Source organism: Hemitrygon akajei, chromosome 6, assembly GCF_048418815.1.
Source record: "Hemitrygon akajei chromosome 6, sHemAka1.3, whole genome shotgun sequence".
In the NCBI taxonomy this organism is placed as follows: Eukaryota; Metazoa; Chordata; class Chondrichthyes; order Myliobatiformes; family Dasyatidae; genus Hemitrygon; species Hemitrygon akajei.
The window spans coordinates 89592907-89608072 of NC_133129.1; the positions used below are offsets into that span (position 1 = coordinate 89592907).

The 15166-nt window shown below is 45.7% G+C and overlaps 1 protein-coding gene across 1 annotated transcript in view; it reads left to right on the forward strand.

The window, feature by feature from the left end:
* The window catches only part of LOC140729242 (TSC22 domain family protein 4-like), a 97863-nt gene extending 86141 nt beyond the window's left edge, over positions 1 to 11722 (forward strand). The window contains exons 4-5 of the mRNA XM_073048799.1: positions 3279 to 3330; positions 7557 to 11722. Coding sequence (XP_072904900.1) covers positions 3279 to 3330; positions 7557 to 7784 — 280 coding nt within the window. The 3' untranslated portion in view covers positions 7785 to 11722. The remainder of the gene's footprint in view (positions 1 to 3278; positions 3331 to 7556) is intronic.
* The last annotated feature ends 3444 nt before the right edge of the window (positions 11723 to 15166 follow it).

The window sequence follows — 15166 nt, forward strand, 5'->3', positions numbered from 1 at the left end:
GGAATGTCAGAGGTGATGAGGTTTTTGATAATTCTGGCTGCTTTACTGAGGCAGTGAGAAGTATCGATAAATCCAATCAATGGGCGGCTGGTTTCCAAGATGTGCTGAACTGTGTCCACAACTCTCTGCAGTTTCTTGCAGTCACGGGCAGAGCAGTTACTGTACCAAGCCATGATGTGTCTAGATAGAATGCTTTCTATGGTGCATTGATAAAAATGGGTAAGGGTTGATGGTTACGTGGCAAATTCCTGTTATCCTCCTGAAGAAGTAGAGGCATTTGAGCTTTCATAGCTAGACCAGGAAAGTCATGTCAGTCCATTGCCTTCTCCTATGCCAAGATCAGGTCACCCTCAGGGTGGAGGAGCAGCATCTTGGGTAGCCCCCAACTGAAGATCAAATTCTCTTTTCTTCCCCTCTTCTTTTATTCCTCACTCTGGCCTCTTACCTTTTCTCACCTGCCTGTCATCTCCCTTTGGGTCCCCTCCTCTTTCCCTTTCTCCTGTGGCCCACTCTCCTCTCCTATCAGGTTCCTTCCTCTCCAGCCCTTGACCTTTCCCATACACCTGGCTTCACCCATCATCTTCTAGCCATCCCCTTTCCCTTCCCCACCTTTTTATTCTGGCCTTCCCTTTTAGTCCTGATGAAGGGTCTCAGCCCAAAATGTCGTCAGTTTACTCTTTTCCATAGATGCTGCCTGACCTGCTGAGTTCCTCCATCATTCTATGTCTGTTGCTGTTGGTGATGTTCACACCTAGGAATTGGAGGCTCTCAACCCTCACAACCTCAGCAATGTTGATGTGGACTGAAGCATGTGCGCTACCTGTGTTCCAGAAGTCCTTGACCACCACTTTCGTTTTGCAGATTTTTGTTTAATTGAACTTTTCTTTAAGGTGTGGGGATTTGTCACTTTGTATGTCAAACTGATCTTGATCATTAACAATAAGTATTTATATAGAACTGTTATTAATGTGGCATTCACAGGAATGTTAACAAATTAAGAGTTGATTCCAGTTCCCAAACTCCACTCTCCAATTAGAGTTGATTCTGGTTCCCGAACTCCACAATCTGATTAAACTGGATTCTGCTAATGTGGGGCTGGAGTTGAGTGATTTTACGGAGGGTGAAGTGGGTGGTCTTAAGTGTGTTATGTGTTTCATCTGAGGGAAAACACTATTGCAAAGTTGTGAACGTTGTTGGACTAGGGTCTAAATTGTTGTTTTCCTTGTAGTTAAACTGTCTTTATGCTGGTTTATATATTTGCATAATCACCCGTTTGTCTGCAAATCTTCAGCGGATTTTTAGTAATTTGCAGTACAACTGGCTCTGTACTTCAGCAGTTTCTGACTGTAAGCCTGAGGTGTCACGGCAGAGTAAGTCAAGGATGTCCTTGGTTCATCTGCAGGTTGAGTCGGTGGTGAAGAAGGCAAATGTGATATTAGCATTCATTTCGAGAGGACTAGAACATGAAAGCAAGAATGTAATGTTGAAGCTTTACAAGGCACTGGTGAGGCCTCACTTGGATTACTGTGAGAAGTTTGAGGCCCCTTATCTCAGAAATGAAGTGTTGACATTCCAAAAATGATTCCAGAATTGAAAATTTTATCATATGAGGGAAGAGTGTTTAATGGCTCTGGGCCTGTACCCACTGAAATTCAGAAGATTGAGGGAAGATCTTATTGAAACCTAATGAATGTTGAAAGACCTTGTTAGAGTAGATGTGGGGAGGATATTTCCTATGGTAAGGGAGTCGAGGACATAGCCTCAGATGGTGGATTGGATAGTGGACTACTTGACAGATAGACCTCAGTATGTGCGGTTGGGAGACTGTAGGTCTGACACGGTGGTCAGCAGCACAGGAGCGCCGCAGGGGACCGTGCTCTCTCCGGTCCTGTTCACCCTGTACACATCAGACTTCCAATATAACTCAGAGTCCTGCCATGTGCAGAAGTTCGCTGATGACACGGCCATAGTGGGGTGTGTCAGGAATGGACAGGAGGAGGAGTATAGGAAACTGATACAGGACTTTGTGATATGGTGCAACTCAAACTACCTGCGTCTCAATATCACCAAGACCAAGGAGATGGTGGTGGACTTTAGGAGATCTAGGCCTCATATGGAGCCAGTGATCATTAATGGAGAATGTGTGGAGCAGGTTAAGACCGACAAGTATCTGGGAGTACAGTTAGACGAGAAGCTAGACTGGACTGCCAACACAGATGCCTTGTGCAGTAAGGCACAGAGTCGTCTGTACTTCCTTAGAAGGTTGGCGTCATTCAATGTTTGTAGTGAGATGCTGAAGATGTTCTATAGGTCAGTTGTGGAGAGCGTCCTCTTCTTTGTGGTGGCGTGTTGGGGAGGCAGCATTAAGAAGAGGGACGCCTCACGTCTTAATAAGCTGGTAAGGAAGGCGGGCTCTGTCGTGGGCAAAGTACTGGAGAGTATAACATCGGTAGCAGAACGAAGGGCGCTGAGTAGGCTACGGTCAATTATGGAAAACCCTGAACATCCTCTACATAGCACCATCCAGAGACAGAGAAGCAGTTTCAGCGACAGGTTGCTATCGATGCAATGCTCCTCAGACAGGATGAAGAGGTCAATACTCCCCAATGCCATTCGGCTTTACAATTCAACCGCCAGGAGTAAGATATGTTAAAGTGCCGGGGTTAGGACTCAATGTATTTAAGTAAACTACTTAAGAACTTTTTAAAAGCTATTATTAATGCTTTTTGAGAGGGTGATTTTAGATGCATATCATATTTTTACTGAGTTAAGTATTGTATGTAATTAGTTTTGCTACAATAAGTGTATGGGACATTGGAAAAAATGTTGAATTTCCCCATGGGATGAATAAAGTATCTATCTATCTATTTAGAATGGAGATGAGGAATTTCTTTAGCCACAGAGTTGTGAATCTGTGGAATTTGTTGTCACAGGTAGCTGTGGAGGCCAAGTCACTGGATATATTTAAGACAGAGATTCTTGCTTAGTCAGGGCATGAAGGGATACAGGGAGAAGGCAGGAGACGGGGCTGAGAAGGAAATGGATCAGCCATGCTGAAATGACGGAGCAGACTCAATGGGCCAAATGGTCTTATGGTCTTAGAGACTTACAAAGAACTTTCTGGGCAATATAATGTCTTGAACCAACAGCAACAGCAGTCAGGTATTGATTTGAGTGTAGAAAGTTACTACTCCCTCAGCAATGGACTGAGCACCATTTTGAGGATTGGTGTACTCTCTGCCACCTCTCACTGACTCTCTGTTCTCCTTTCTTCCCAGTGGTTCCAGCAGCAGCATGGTTGCCATTGACAACAAGATCGAACAAGCCATGGTAAGTGTGTACGGGTTGTAGATGGAGGAAAGACCATGAGACTGTAAAAGGGGAGAGTGTGCATTTACGTAGTGCCTCTGACATTCCAAGGTGCCTCGTTGACCTCTTGATTTTGATCCGCAGGCCTGGTTCCATCAGCAGGTCGAGTGGCTGCTGTGCATTTAGTGAGGTTCCTTCACTGGGCATGCAGTGGTGTGGGTCATGTACAAACGTTTGTATTTTGGGTTGCTTGAGCATGGTGTTAGACCACAATGCATTGGAACAGATTTAGGCCATTCGGCCCATCGAGTCTGCCCTGCTATTCCATCAGGGCTGATTTATTATCCCTCTCAACCCCATTCTCCTGCTTTCCCTCTGTAACTTTTAACATCATGACGAATCAAGAACCTATCAACTTCTGCTTTCCATATACCCAATGACTTGGCCTCCACATCCATCCCTGGCAATGAGTTCCACAGATTCACCACCCTCTGGTTAAAGAAATTATTCCTCATCTCTGTTCTAAATTGATGCCCCTCTATTCTCAGGGACCATCCATCATCCTCATACTGTATGGCCTATGTTCAAAGGTTCACTTTAATATCAGAGAATGTATACAGTATACAACCTGAAATTCTTACTCTTCACAGACATCCACAGAATAAGAAACCCCATAGAATGAATGATAGAAACCTCCCCTTCCCTTCACACAAGATCTACTGCCTCTGCATTTGTGCGACCGATTGAGTAACTCTGCTTTTATTTGCCTGCAGAAAGGGCCCAGATGCAGAGGCAGTTAACAGTGAGCAGTGAACACTGGGCTGAAAGGTGGTGCCCACATCCCATCAGGGATTATAGAGTGAGCTATCTGTTGTTGAGGTTTGACCCTTCGAGAGGTGGGCTAGAACTGAATCTCTGAAAGGGTGTGGATATTGCCAGCCTTTATTGGTCATCCCCCAGGTTGCCCATGAACTGAACGGTTTGCTAGACCATGTCAGGGCACAGTTAATAGTCGAACACTCTCCTGTGTATTTGGGTAAGGGTAAAAGATTTCTGTTCTTAACAAACATTTGTAAACCTCACAAGCTCCTTACTTCAATTCAAATTTTAGAGACACCAGCCTTTTGTCATCATTATATTTCCCTTATTTTAATATCAATTCCCCAGATACCAAGGTGGGATTTTGATGTGTCTCTACATCAACAGCCCAGCCTTTTATTCCTGATTGTCTCTGTCATTTTAATATCAATTCCCTAGATACCAAGATGGGATTCAGATGTGTCAGTTCATTGATGGTCCAGGCTCTGGGTACTCCTCCAGTAATTGAGCCAGTAATCAAACAGGATGCTAGAAGTAATTGGGATGTCAGACAGCAACAATGGAAAAGGAAATGAGAGTTATTATTTCTGGTTAAGCACCTGTCAGTGTAACATGGCCTGCTGTAAGGCTGAAGTTGACATATAATAAACAGGCTCTCCAGCCCACTGACTTCACACTGACTGTCAATAACCCAAAGCACCATAAGACGAAGGAGCAGAATTAGGCCATTCAGCCCATTGAGAGCGTACTGTTACGTATTCAGGCAACAATAAATATATATGAGTTAGGCAAGGGTTTTTATAACAAATAACACGTTTATTAAACACTGAAAACAAACCCCCCAAAAGTAAACAAACCCTAACATAACCGGAAAACAGCTGCTGTGTGGCAGCTCAAACAGTTCTTAAAGCGATGCAGCAAAAACAGTTCTTAAAGTGATATGCCGAAAGTTCAAAATGCTCACAGTCCATTTAAAAGGAGAGACTTTTTAAGGCGATTTAAATTCTCTTCCACGTCGTTGTCCTTTGATCCCCGGCGTCGAACTCTTCCCACGTAAAATTTTTATGAAACATAACGATTTAAAGGCACTGACCTCTTCTTCCACACTATTCTCAATCTCCTGCTTTCCCAGCAGAGATTAACACGAGAATAGTCAAAGAAATCCTTCCGAATGAGGATCACACAAGGTCGAAACCATTCCACCGTCGAAAATCGATTCTCCTCGATCTTTAACTCCCAAACTTTTATCTTCACTCTCCACAGTAAAGAAACTTCTGGCAATGACCTTTCAAACTTTAGGCATTAAATAAAACTTCATTTTTCAACTAAACTGCGTCATCACATTAAATCACGCAGTGGCATGAAGTCAGCTTGGCAAATCCAGCCACGAACTGCCCCACCCCACAGGGTGGGTCTTCCTTTTATAACCTGTAAAAAAAAACCTGTCACATGACCTCTACTGGCGGGAAAATGACATCACTCCACCATCACAAGACCCTTACCTCAAGTCCAGTATAACTTCAACCCCAGTCATGTGACAAGGGTACCACTGTCACGTGTCACGAGTACGTAACAGTACACCCTCCCGGGATTTGAACCCAGGTCTCTGATGCTGTGAGGTGGTGATTCTACCTGTTGTGTAACCGTGCCACCAAGGTCAGAAAGGAGTTATCAGAGGGACGGTATTACAAAAATTCTGTTGACCCACCTGCCCCACAGCATACTCCTCCTTGAGTTTCCTCAACGGCGTAAACATTGTGTCTGATGCTCAGTTTGGATATCATGCTACATGGCAGCCACTGGAATGCTCTGCCATTGTCAGCGAGGGCCTTGGCTCCACCTTCGTAAGGCGGCTTGACGTTTTGCGATGTGAGTCGGCTCCTGTGGTTAGCGCTTCCTCCCTGACAGAGAGACCAGGGCGTCACCCAAAAACAGGAAACAACTGCCACAGTCGCTGATTGGTTCCCCATCCCACAGTATTAATATCCACCTATATAAGGGGCAGAGGCTGTGAGTGCAGTTTAAAGAACTGCAGCTGAAGGGTGGCAGAGAGCCGCTCGTCCCATGCCGGAGGATCTGTCTCTTTGCCCATTGCAAGGGCACGCCGCCCGGCCAGGATGCCTGAGGTACAACATACTGATCGTTGCAGTTGGCTGATGAAGTCACTGTGGTTTGGCGTGGGATCATAAACAGATTGGGATGCAGGAGGGTTTTGTTTAGGCCGGGCACATACAACTGTAGGTAGTAGAAGACTAATAGCAAAGGTACTGTTTTCTCATTTCAGCTTTCTCCTTGATTTTTGATCTGTGTCCAGCCAATTGTTTCTCCCACCTCCTCATCTGTTTCCCTCTGACCTCCTATTTCTGTCTCTTCATCTTCCTCTCACACTTTACCCCAGCACTGTTCCTCTTTAAACTCCTACGGTTTAAAGCAAAACACACAAAATGCTGGAGGAACTCAGCAGGCCAGGCAGCATCAATGGAAAAGAGTAAATTGTCAACAATCAGGCCAAGACCCTTCTTCAAGACTCCCACAGTCCAGTTGTAGCCTTCAACTTGTCCACTAGATGCTTCCAGTATTTTTCTTTTGCATTGATTCAGTCTCCTGATTATCACAGCAGTGTTTTTTAGATAGACATGAATGTGCGGGGAATGGAGGGAGGTGAATCACACACAGGCATCACGCTCAGTGCAGAGTTTGTGGGACAAAGGACCTGTTTCTGTGCCGTACTGCTCCATGTGCGGTTTCAGTTGATAGGATCATTTTGGTGATCAACAGACATGTTAGTGAAGGCTGCTAAGTGAGAGGGTTGGGGGTGGAGGGGAGGGTGCTGGGCGCATTCCCATTCCGACGTGTCAATCTCTGGCCTCCTCTTGTGCCAAGATGAGGCCACCCTCAGGGTGGAGGAGCAACACCTTATATTCTGTCTGCGTAGCCTCCAACCTGATGGCATGAATATAGATTTCTCCTTCTGGTGAACAAATACCCTCCTGCCCCTTCTCTATTCCCTACTTTGAACATTCACTTCTTCTCACCTGTCGCTTCCCTCTGGGTCCCCTCCTCCTTCCCTTTCTTCTGACCACTCTCCTCTCCTAACACATTCTTTCTTGTCCGGACCTTGATTTTTTCCCACCCACCTGGCTTCACCTACCACCTTCCAACTAGCCTCTTACCCCTTTCCCCACCTTTTTTATTTAGGCATCTTCCCCCCCCCCCCCCTTCTCAGTCCTGAAGAGGGTTCTTGGCCAGAAACATCGACTGTTTGCTCTCTTCCGTAGATGCTGCCTGACATTCCTCCAGCATTTTGTGGGTGTTTCTGTGAAATCCTCTATCAGTTAGGTTGGGTGCTGCATCCCAGGTCCTTTCTCACTGTGACTCTGAGCTAAGGACTTCTCTCGTTCTCCCCACCCCTCCCCTGTGCCATGCAGGACCTGGTGAAGAGTCACCTGATGTACGCCGTCCGCGAAGAGGTGGAGGTGCTTAAGGAGCAGATCAAGGAGCTGATCGAGCGGAACTCCCTACTGGAGCAAGAGAACACCCTGCTGAAGTCCCTGGCCAACCCGGAGCAGCTGTCCCAGCTCCAGGCCCAGATGCGGACCGCGGGAAGCAGCGGCGGCTCCTCGGGCTCATCACCTGCCAGCACGTCCACTGCTTGAGGAGCCAGTCATGGGGGAAGTGCTCTGGTGGGCAGAGAAAAGGAGTTGGGGGGAAGGTCCTCCTCCTTTTAAAACACTACGCAACATCGCAAACTAAACTGCCAGCGCTTTCCAGTACCTACACTCCAGTGCCAAGGCCACCAACTCTAAGCTTAAACAGACTGATCTACATGATGCTGCTAACCTGGCATTCGCTGCCTTTTTTTTAATAAGACTTGAGGGGAAGGTGGGGAGGGGGAGGAGAGAGAGGGAGGAAGCAATCTTGCTTTTGGGACTATTGTCCTAAGATGGGAGATGGACTCGAAGGTATTCTTTACCCCTACCATGTGCGCTGGGTGAGGACTGAGGGAGCAATCACGTGCAAGAAAATGAAACAGCAGAGTTTCCCACTCTTCAGATCCACACAGTGCAAGTGCACATTAGCCCCTTCCCTTTCACCATCCCAACCCTAGCCTAATTCTGTTGTGCAAGATTCCTCTGGGTTTGGGTGGGCGGGCAAAGGTGCAGCTTCTCCGCAGCGAGCTTATTTTCAAAACAAAAGTTGGTATATAGTACCTTACTTTACCTCGCAAGCCAGCACCAACTGATTATCTCTTTATTATCACCGTAACTAAATACAGCTCAGTTTTGTTTATATGTTATTGTGATCGGAGTAAGTGGAAAGATGCTTTTGCCTTCGGACAGCTCTTGTGCCTTTCCTCAGTGCCCCCCCCCCCCCCCAGCGCAACATTGGAGAGGCATGGGTTTAAGTTGGAAACTGAGGAATGCCGATTGCTGTCTGGAGGTGTTAAGCCTGCCACAGCAGTGCACACGCGCGAGGGTGACTGAGATATGACCCACACTAGGTTGCATTGGGGAACGCTGCCCCAATTTGGTTCTCCAGGTCTTAGTGGGAGGCATTTCTCTCCCCATCACGAAGAGCTTGATATCAATGGGCTCCCCACTTGCCCTCCAGGGTACACTAGAAAAGTGTTACCTTACACACTTGCTAATAATGTATTTAAATTCCCATCCAGTCAGACTCCCTGTGCAAGTGTTGAAACTGTTGGAATACATCATCCATTTGAAATGGGTGAAGAATATTTTGGCCTGAACAATATGCCTCTTGGAGGGTAGTGATCTGAGTGGATGGTGATCAGAGGAGGAAGGTCTATCAGTCAAATTCTGACTTGCCTTCAGCTTGACAGGCAACAGAAGAGAAACTCGGAGAGGTTTCAAAAGTGGGAGGACGAAAAGGACAGAGCATTGAGGGTCTGTAGTAATGGGCACTAAGTGGACCTACTTACTGCACGTTGTGCCACTTACATTTTGGGCAGCAGTGACGGTCTTCCATCTCTGGCAGTGTTCAGGACTTTCTTCATCATGTCACTACTGTCAGTCATGCAAGTCCCAGGTGGAGACTCAGGAATACCATCACACTCAGATGTAGAAGGAATCTTCATTGCTGTTTCCATAGCAATTTTGTTTGACCAGTCAGGGTTGTTTGCCCTGAACTGAACCCCTGAACCTGGAGGACTGGTGGACCACTATTAGTTTGACCTCTACCCTTTGACCTGTTTGACATGGGTGACCCTACAAAGAGCCAAAGCATAAAGCCCTGACTCCAGCCAACATGGTTCTCCGAGTCATTGAGGCACGCAAGCCTCCAAACCCTACGATAAGGTTGTGGTCCTCTTGGAGGACTAAGTGGACAGCAAGGTTAAAAGGGTTCATGGGCATGCAGCCTAGATGTGAGAGGGCTTAAGCATCTTCCATAGCCCAGTTTTATCTAGTTTGGTTCTGTAAGCTGTCCAATCCAATACACAGAGCCACAGTACATCAGGCTATGAGATCTATTCTGTTGTCACACCTTTCTTGAAATTGTTTGATTTTCTTTTGATTGTCTACTTGGTGAGTATCACTGGTTTGATTTAGCACAAGTGAAGCTTGCAGGAATTTGTAATGTTTTCAAATGGTGCAATAATGATTTAGAGAGTATGAAAGCTGCTTTATTTCTACTCCAGGATTAAAAGTTAAAACCCTCTCTCATTTTAAGTTTGCCTGTTCTAGTCAGTGGTTGTTGAGCTAGAACCAGGTAGGAAAATATAGTCCAGTCTGGGTAGTTGGTTGGGTCCACGCTCTGGTCAGTGAGTCAGTCAGTCAGGAACATGTTCCTACTTCACACAGATCTGTCCAGCCCTGAGGCCCCATCTCGAAGCACAGTAAAAGGTTTTTACATAGATTGCAAGGATCAGCGAAGGATGATTAGTCACTTCCTTTTGTTCTTGCACAGGGTTTGACAGTCTTGTCATTCTTCACATAAACCTCCCTCTTAGATCATTGTGCTCTCCTGGCAGTCACATGCCATATCCTGCCATGCATTGGTTAACCTGTTTGCTGCCACGGAGCAGGGAACATTTCTTGCTCTCAAAGTTCAAAGTAATTTTTTTAATCGCAGTATAACTATGTCACCATATACAACCCTGAGATTCATTTTCCTGTGGGTATAGTCAGCAGATCTATAGAATAGTAACTATAACACAATCAATGAAAGATCAGCCAGAGTGCAGAATACAAGAAACTGTGCAAATGCAAATATAAATAAATAGCAATAAATAGTGAGAACATGAGATAATGAGATAAAGTCCTTAAAGTGAGATCATTGATTGTGGGAACATCTCAGTGGATGGGCAAGTGAGTGTAGTTATCCCCTATTGTTGAAGAGCCTGATGGTTGAGGGGTAGTAGCTGTTCTTGAACCTGGTAGTGTGAATCCTGAGGCTCTTGTACCTTCTACCTGATGGCAGCGGCCAGAAGAGAGCATGGCCTGGGTAGTGTGGTTCTCCGATGATGGATGCTGTTTTCCTGCAACAGCATTTCATGTAGACGTGCTCAATGGTTGCAAGTCCTTTCCAGACTCGTAACACTGTGTAGACAAAAAAACAAACTATCAATTGGGAGCAATTTCCATTGTGGGAACAGTGGGCAGGTGGGAGCCACGAATTAGCCTGGGAGAGCCAGGTACGTAGAAGAATGTAGATAGCAAGATGATAATGGGCGGCACAGTAGCATAGTGGTTAGCACAATGCTTTTCAGTACAGCTGACCCAGGTTCAATTCCCGCAGCTGCCTGCAAGGAGTTTGTACGTTCTTGCCGTGACTGTGTGGGTTTCCTCCCACAGTCGTACTGGTTGGTAGGTTAATTGGCCATTATAAATTGCCCTGTGATTAGGCTAGGATTAAATTGGTGGTTGCTGGGCAGCGTGGCCAAGGTGGAAGGGCCTATTCCACGCCGTATCTCAATAGAACTAAAATATATCACCCCCAAGCTGCAAGCTGGTGGGTGTAAATAAAACACCTCAGATGTCCCAGCTGCTTGGGAAAAGGTTTGGGAACTTTTGTCAGCGTAGTATCTCAAATAGTCCTTGGCTCCCCACAAAAGTGAAGAATAAGTTACAGTATTAATCAACTGGATGGCCCTCAGACTCCCTGTGCTTCTGTGGCCTATGATGTTTTGGTTGTGGTGCCAGAGTAATAGGTCCGGTTGGAGGGGGAGAGGTTGGGCAGTGTGGGCCTGGCAATCTGCAGCCTGAGCAGATGTCTGTGCTTCCTCTCTCAATACGCCATTCAGGGAGCTGTGTTTTTTACCAGAGCAATAATTGCTTGCCTTACCCCGCAGTATACGTATAATTTATACAGAGCCGGGGTTGCAAGCTGCAGGAGCCTTTGTTAAAGTACCCTCCCTCACTCCCCTCTTCCCCCTATGCGAGGGGAGGGGTGTTGTGGTGGAGGGTGAAGAGACTGCTACCTCGCTACTCTGTGATTTCTGGGTTTAATCTAGCCAAATGATGATTGTTGTGTCTAAACCATTTTATTTGCTCGACATACTTGTAATTTTTTTATTACTACTTCAACAAAAAACAAAACTTGTAATTAAAACGGGAAAAAAAGCACAAAGCAAGGAGCTGGTGTGGAGTGTGGTATTTTATTAGGATATGAAATTTCAAAGTCAAAATGCATTTATTATCGAAGTATATATGTGCCAACCGGCAGTGTAGTGGTGCCTGCGCCAGACTTTGATGCGAGTGGTTCCGGGTTCGAATCCCACTGGCTCTTTGCACATTTTCCATCTGTGCTGGGTTAAGGATCAACCTTGGGATTCGTCTCCTTACAGGCAGCCACTAAACAAAAGAACCCAATGGAACTCATTTTTAAAAAAGACTGTCCAACACCCAATATGCAGATAAAGAAACGAATCATGCAAACAACTGAAGTTCACGAAAGTGAGTTTGCAGCGGCAAAACTAGTCATCACTGCAGCTGATCTAGGAGCCCATTAGTTGCCTCAGCTCAGCACAGAGACAAGTAAATCTCACGGCCCATCTCTCACCTACTTTTCAATCTGTCCCTGTGCTTAAATTGTCCAAACCTCAAGTCGTTTGTCACTCTTGGGCCGGGATCCTGCCAACTCAATTCGGCCTGTACTCACCTTTCCAACTCAGCCTGGTACTTAAATTGATCAAACCTCAGGTTATTTCCTTGCTCTCGGACCCGGACCCTGCGGCTTCGATATGCTCTCAGGACTGGGCCTGCCGCATTGAATTCAAGTCAATTCCAACAATGGCCTCATTCCCCGCTCTCAGGCCTGGGTCCCACTGCCTCAATTCGGCCGGTACACATCATGCCACGACCATCCTGCACTTTCCAGACTTAAGTTCACACTACAAAAATGCCAGGTTGTACGGGCAGTTCAAAAGCTCAGCTCAAAAGGGAAGGTACAAGCTATTGATTGCAGTAATCACACTTTTTACTGCCAGTAAGAGTATTGACTACACTGGGCTAGGGGAAATCCTTCCCTCCGTAGATGTTGCCCAACCTGTATCCGCAGTCACTCCTGTGTCCTGCCTGTAAGCTCATTCTCTCTCATCTCATATCTCCTCAACTCCATCCTACTTTCAGAGCCTAGGTGGAGTGTGGAGACATTTCTTCATTGGCATTTTAATGTCAGGTGAGCTCACCCGGGATGTTGATCAATTCAATTTGTTGATGAAATATTTGCGATGATGTGTTGGACACTGACCTTGGATAGGATAGGTGTATCTTGTTTACAGATTGCGTTAAAATCCTAAATTCTGGAAGAATAAAATGACTCAACATAAACTGTGCCAATGACATTGCAAGTTGAGTCAGAGTCATAGAAAAGTACAGCACAGAAACAGGCTCTTTGGCCCATGCTGAACATTTAAACTGCCTACTCCCTTTGATCTGCACTGGGACCATGGCTCTCTGTACCCTAACATCCATGTACCTATCCAAATTTTTCTTAGATATTGAAATCGAGATCACATGCACTGCTTGTGCTGACAGCTCACCCCACACTCTCACCACCCTCTGAGTGAAGAAATTCCCCTTTATGTTCCCTTTAAACTTTTCACCTTTCACACTTAACCCATGACCCATGCAACCTCAGTGGAATAAGCCTGTTTGCATTTACCCTATCCCCTGATAATTTTGTATACCACTATCAAATAAACTCCCCTCAATCTTCTATGTTCCAAGGAATAACTTATTCAATCTTCCCATATAACTTGAGTCCTCCAGACCCAGCAACATACATCTAAGTTTTCTCTCTACCCTTTCAACCTTATTTATATCTTCCTATAGATAGACGACCAAAACTGTACACAATACTCCAAATTAAGTCTCACCAATGTCTTACACAACTTACAATATAACATCCCAATTAAAAATTATGAAATCGGAAGTTGCTAAAAACTTATTGAGACATTGGGTCAACTCTGCATGCAACCTTTGGACCTCCATTGAGATAGGGAGCTGGGAGTTGCGTCAAGGAATTATTCCAGAATTAATATCTGGACTCCTGGGCTAGGGAGTTGGTTATGACAATCTTTGTCAGTCACGAGAGTTCTGACAAGAGCTGTCTGACCTCAGTGAGGCACACTAAACAGTTTGAAGATTCTGCCAGATAGATGCACTGAGAATGTTTCTTCTGACTGAGCAGTCTTGAAACTAGGCCATGGTAACAAAATAACAATTGAGTCATGAGGACCGGGATAAGGGGTTTCTTCACTTAGAAGGTGGCCTTCCCTATCCCAGAGGCTTGAGGAGGTTGCATCAAAGTTCAAAGTACACTTATTATTAAGACTGATAGAGTACTGTGCATATGTAAAACAAAATCCTGTAAAGCAAAGATGCTTTCAAAAATAATGAAATGACAGCATTCTAAATATCAAAAAATTGCTATAAAGAGCAGTAAACAGCAAAAGAAAACTAAATCAAACCAATATTTGGTGTGACCACCCTTTGCCTTTAAAACAGCATCAATTCTCTTAGGTACACTGTTGTCAAGTCAAGTCACTTTTATTATCACTTCGACCATAACTGCCGGTACAGTACATAGTAAAAATAAGACGTCGTTTTTCAGGACCTTACATGACACAGTACAAAAACTAGACTGAACTACATAAAAAACAACACAGAGAAAGCTGCACTAGACTACAGACCTACCCAGGACTGCATAAAGTGCACAAAAACAGTGCAGGCATTACAATAAATAATAAGCAGGACAGTAGGGCAAGGTGTCAGTCCAGGCTTCGGGTATGAGGAGTCTGATAGCTTGGGGGAAGAAACTGTTACATAGTCTGGTCGTGAGAGCCCGAATGCTTCGGAGCCTTTTCCCAGACGGCAGGAGGGAGAAGAGATTGTATGAGGGGTGCATGGGGGTCCTTCATAATGCTGTTTCCTTTGCGGATGCAGTGTGTAGTGTAAATGTCCGTGATGGCGGGAAGAGAGACCCCGATGATCTTGTCAGCTGACCTCACTATCCGCTGCAGGGTCTTGCGATCCAAGATGGTGCAATTTCCGAACCAGGCAGTGATGCAGCTGCTCAGGGTGCTCTCAATACAACCCCTGTAGAATGTGATGAGGATGGGGAGTGGGAGATGGACTTCCCTCAGCCTTCACAGAAAGTAGAGATGCTGCTGGGCTTTCTTTGCTATGGAGCTGGTGTTGAGGGACCAGGTGAGACTCTCTCGTCAGGTGAACAAGAAATTTGGTGCTCTTTATGATCTCTACCGAGGAGCCGTCGATGTTCAGCGGGGAGTGGTCGCTCTGTGCCCTCCTGAAGTCAACAACCAGCTCTTTTGTTTTGTTCACATTAAGAGACAGGTTGTTGGCCCTGCACCAGTCCGTTAGTAGCTGCACCTCTTCTCTGTAAGCTGTCTCATCATTCTTGCTGATGAGACCCACCACGGTTGTGTCATCGGTGAATTTGATGATATGGTTCGAGCTGTGTGTTGCAGCACAGTCGTGGGTCAGCAGAGTGAACAGCAGAGGACTGAGCACACAGCCCTGGGGAGCCCCCGTGCTCAGTGTGATGGTGTTGG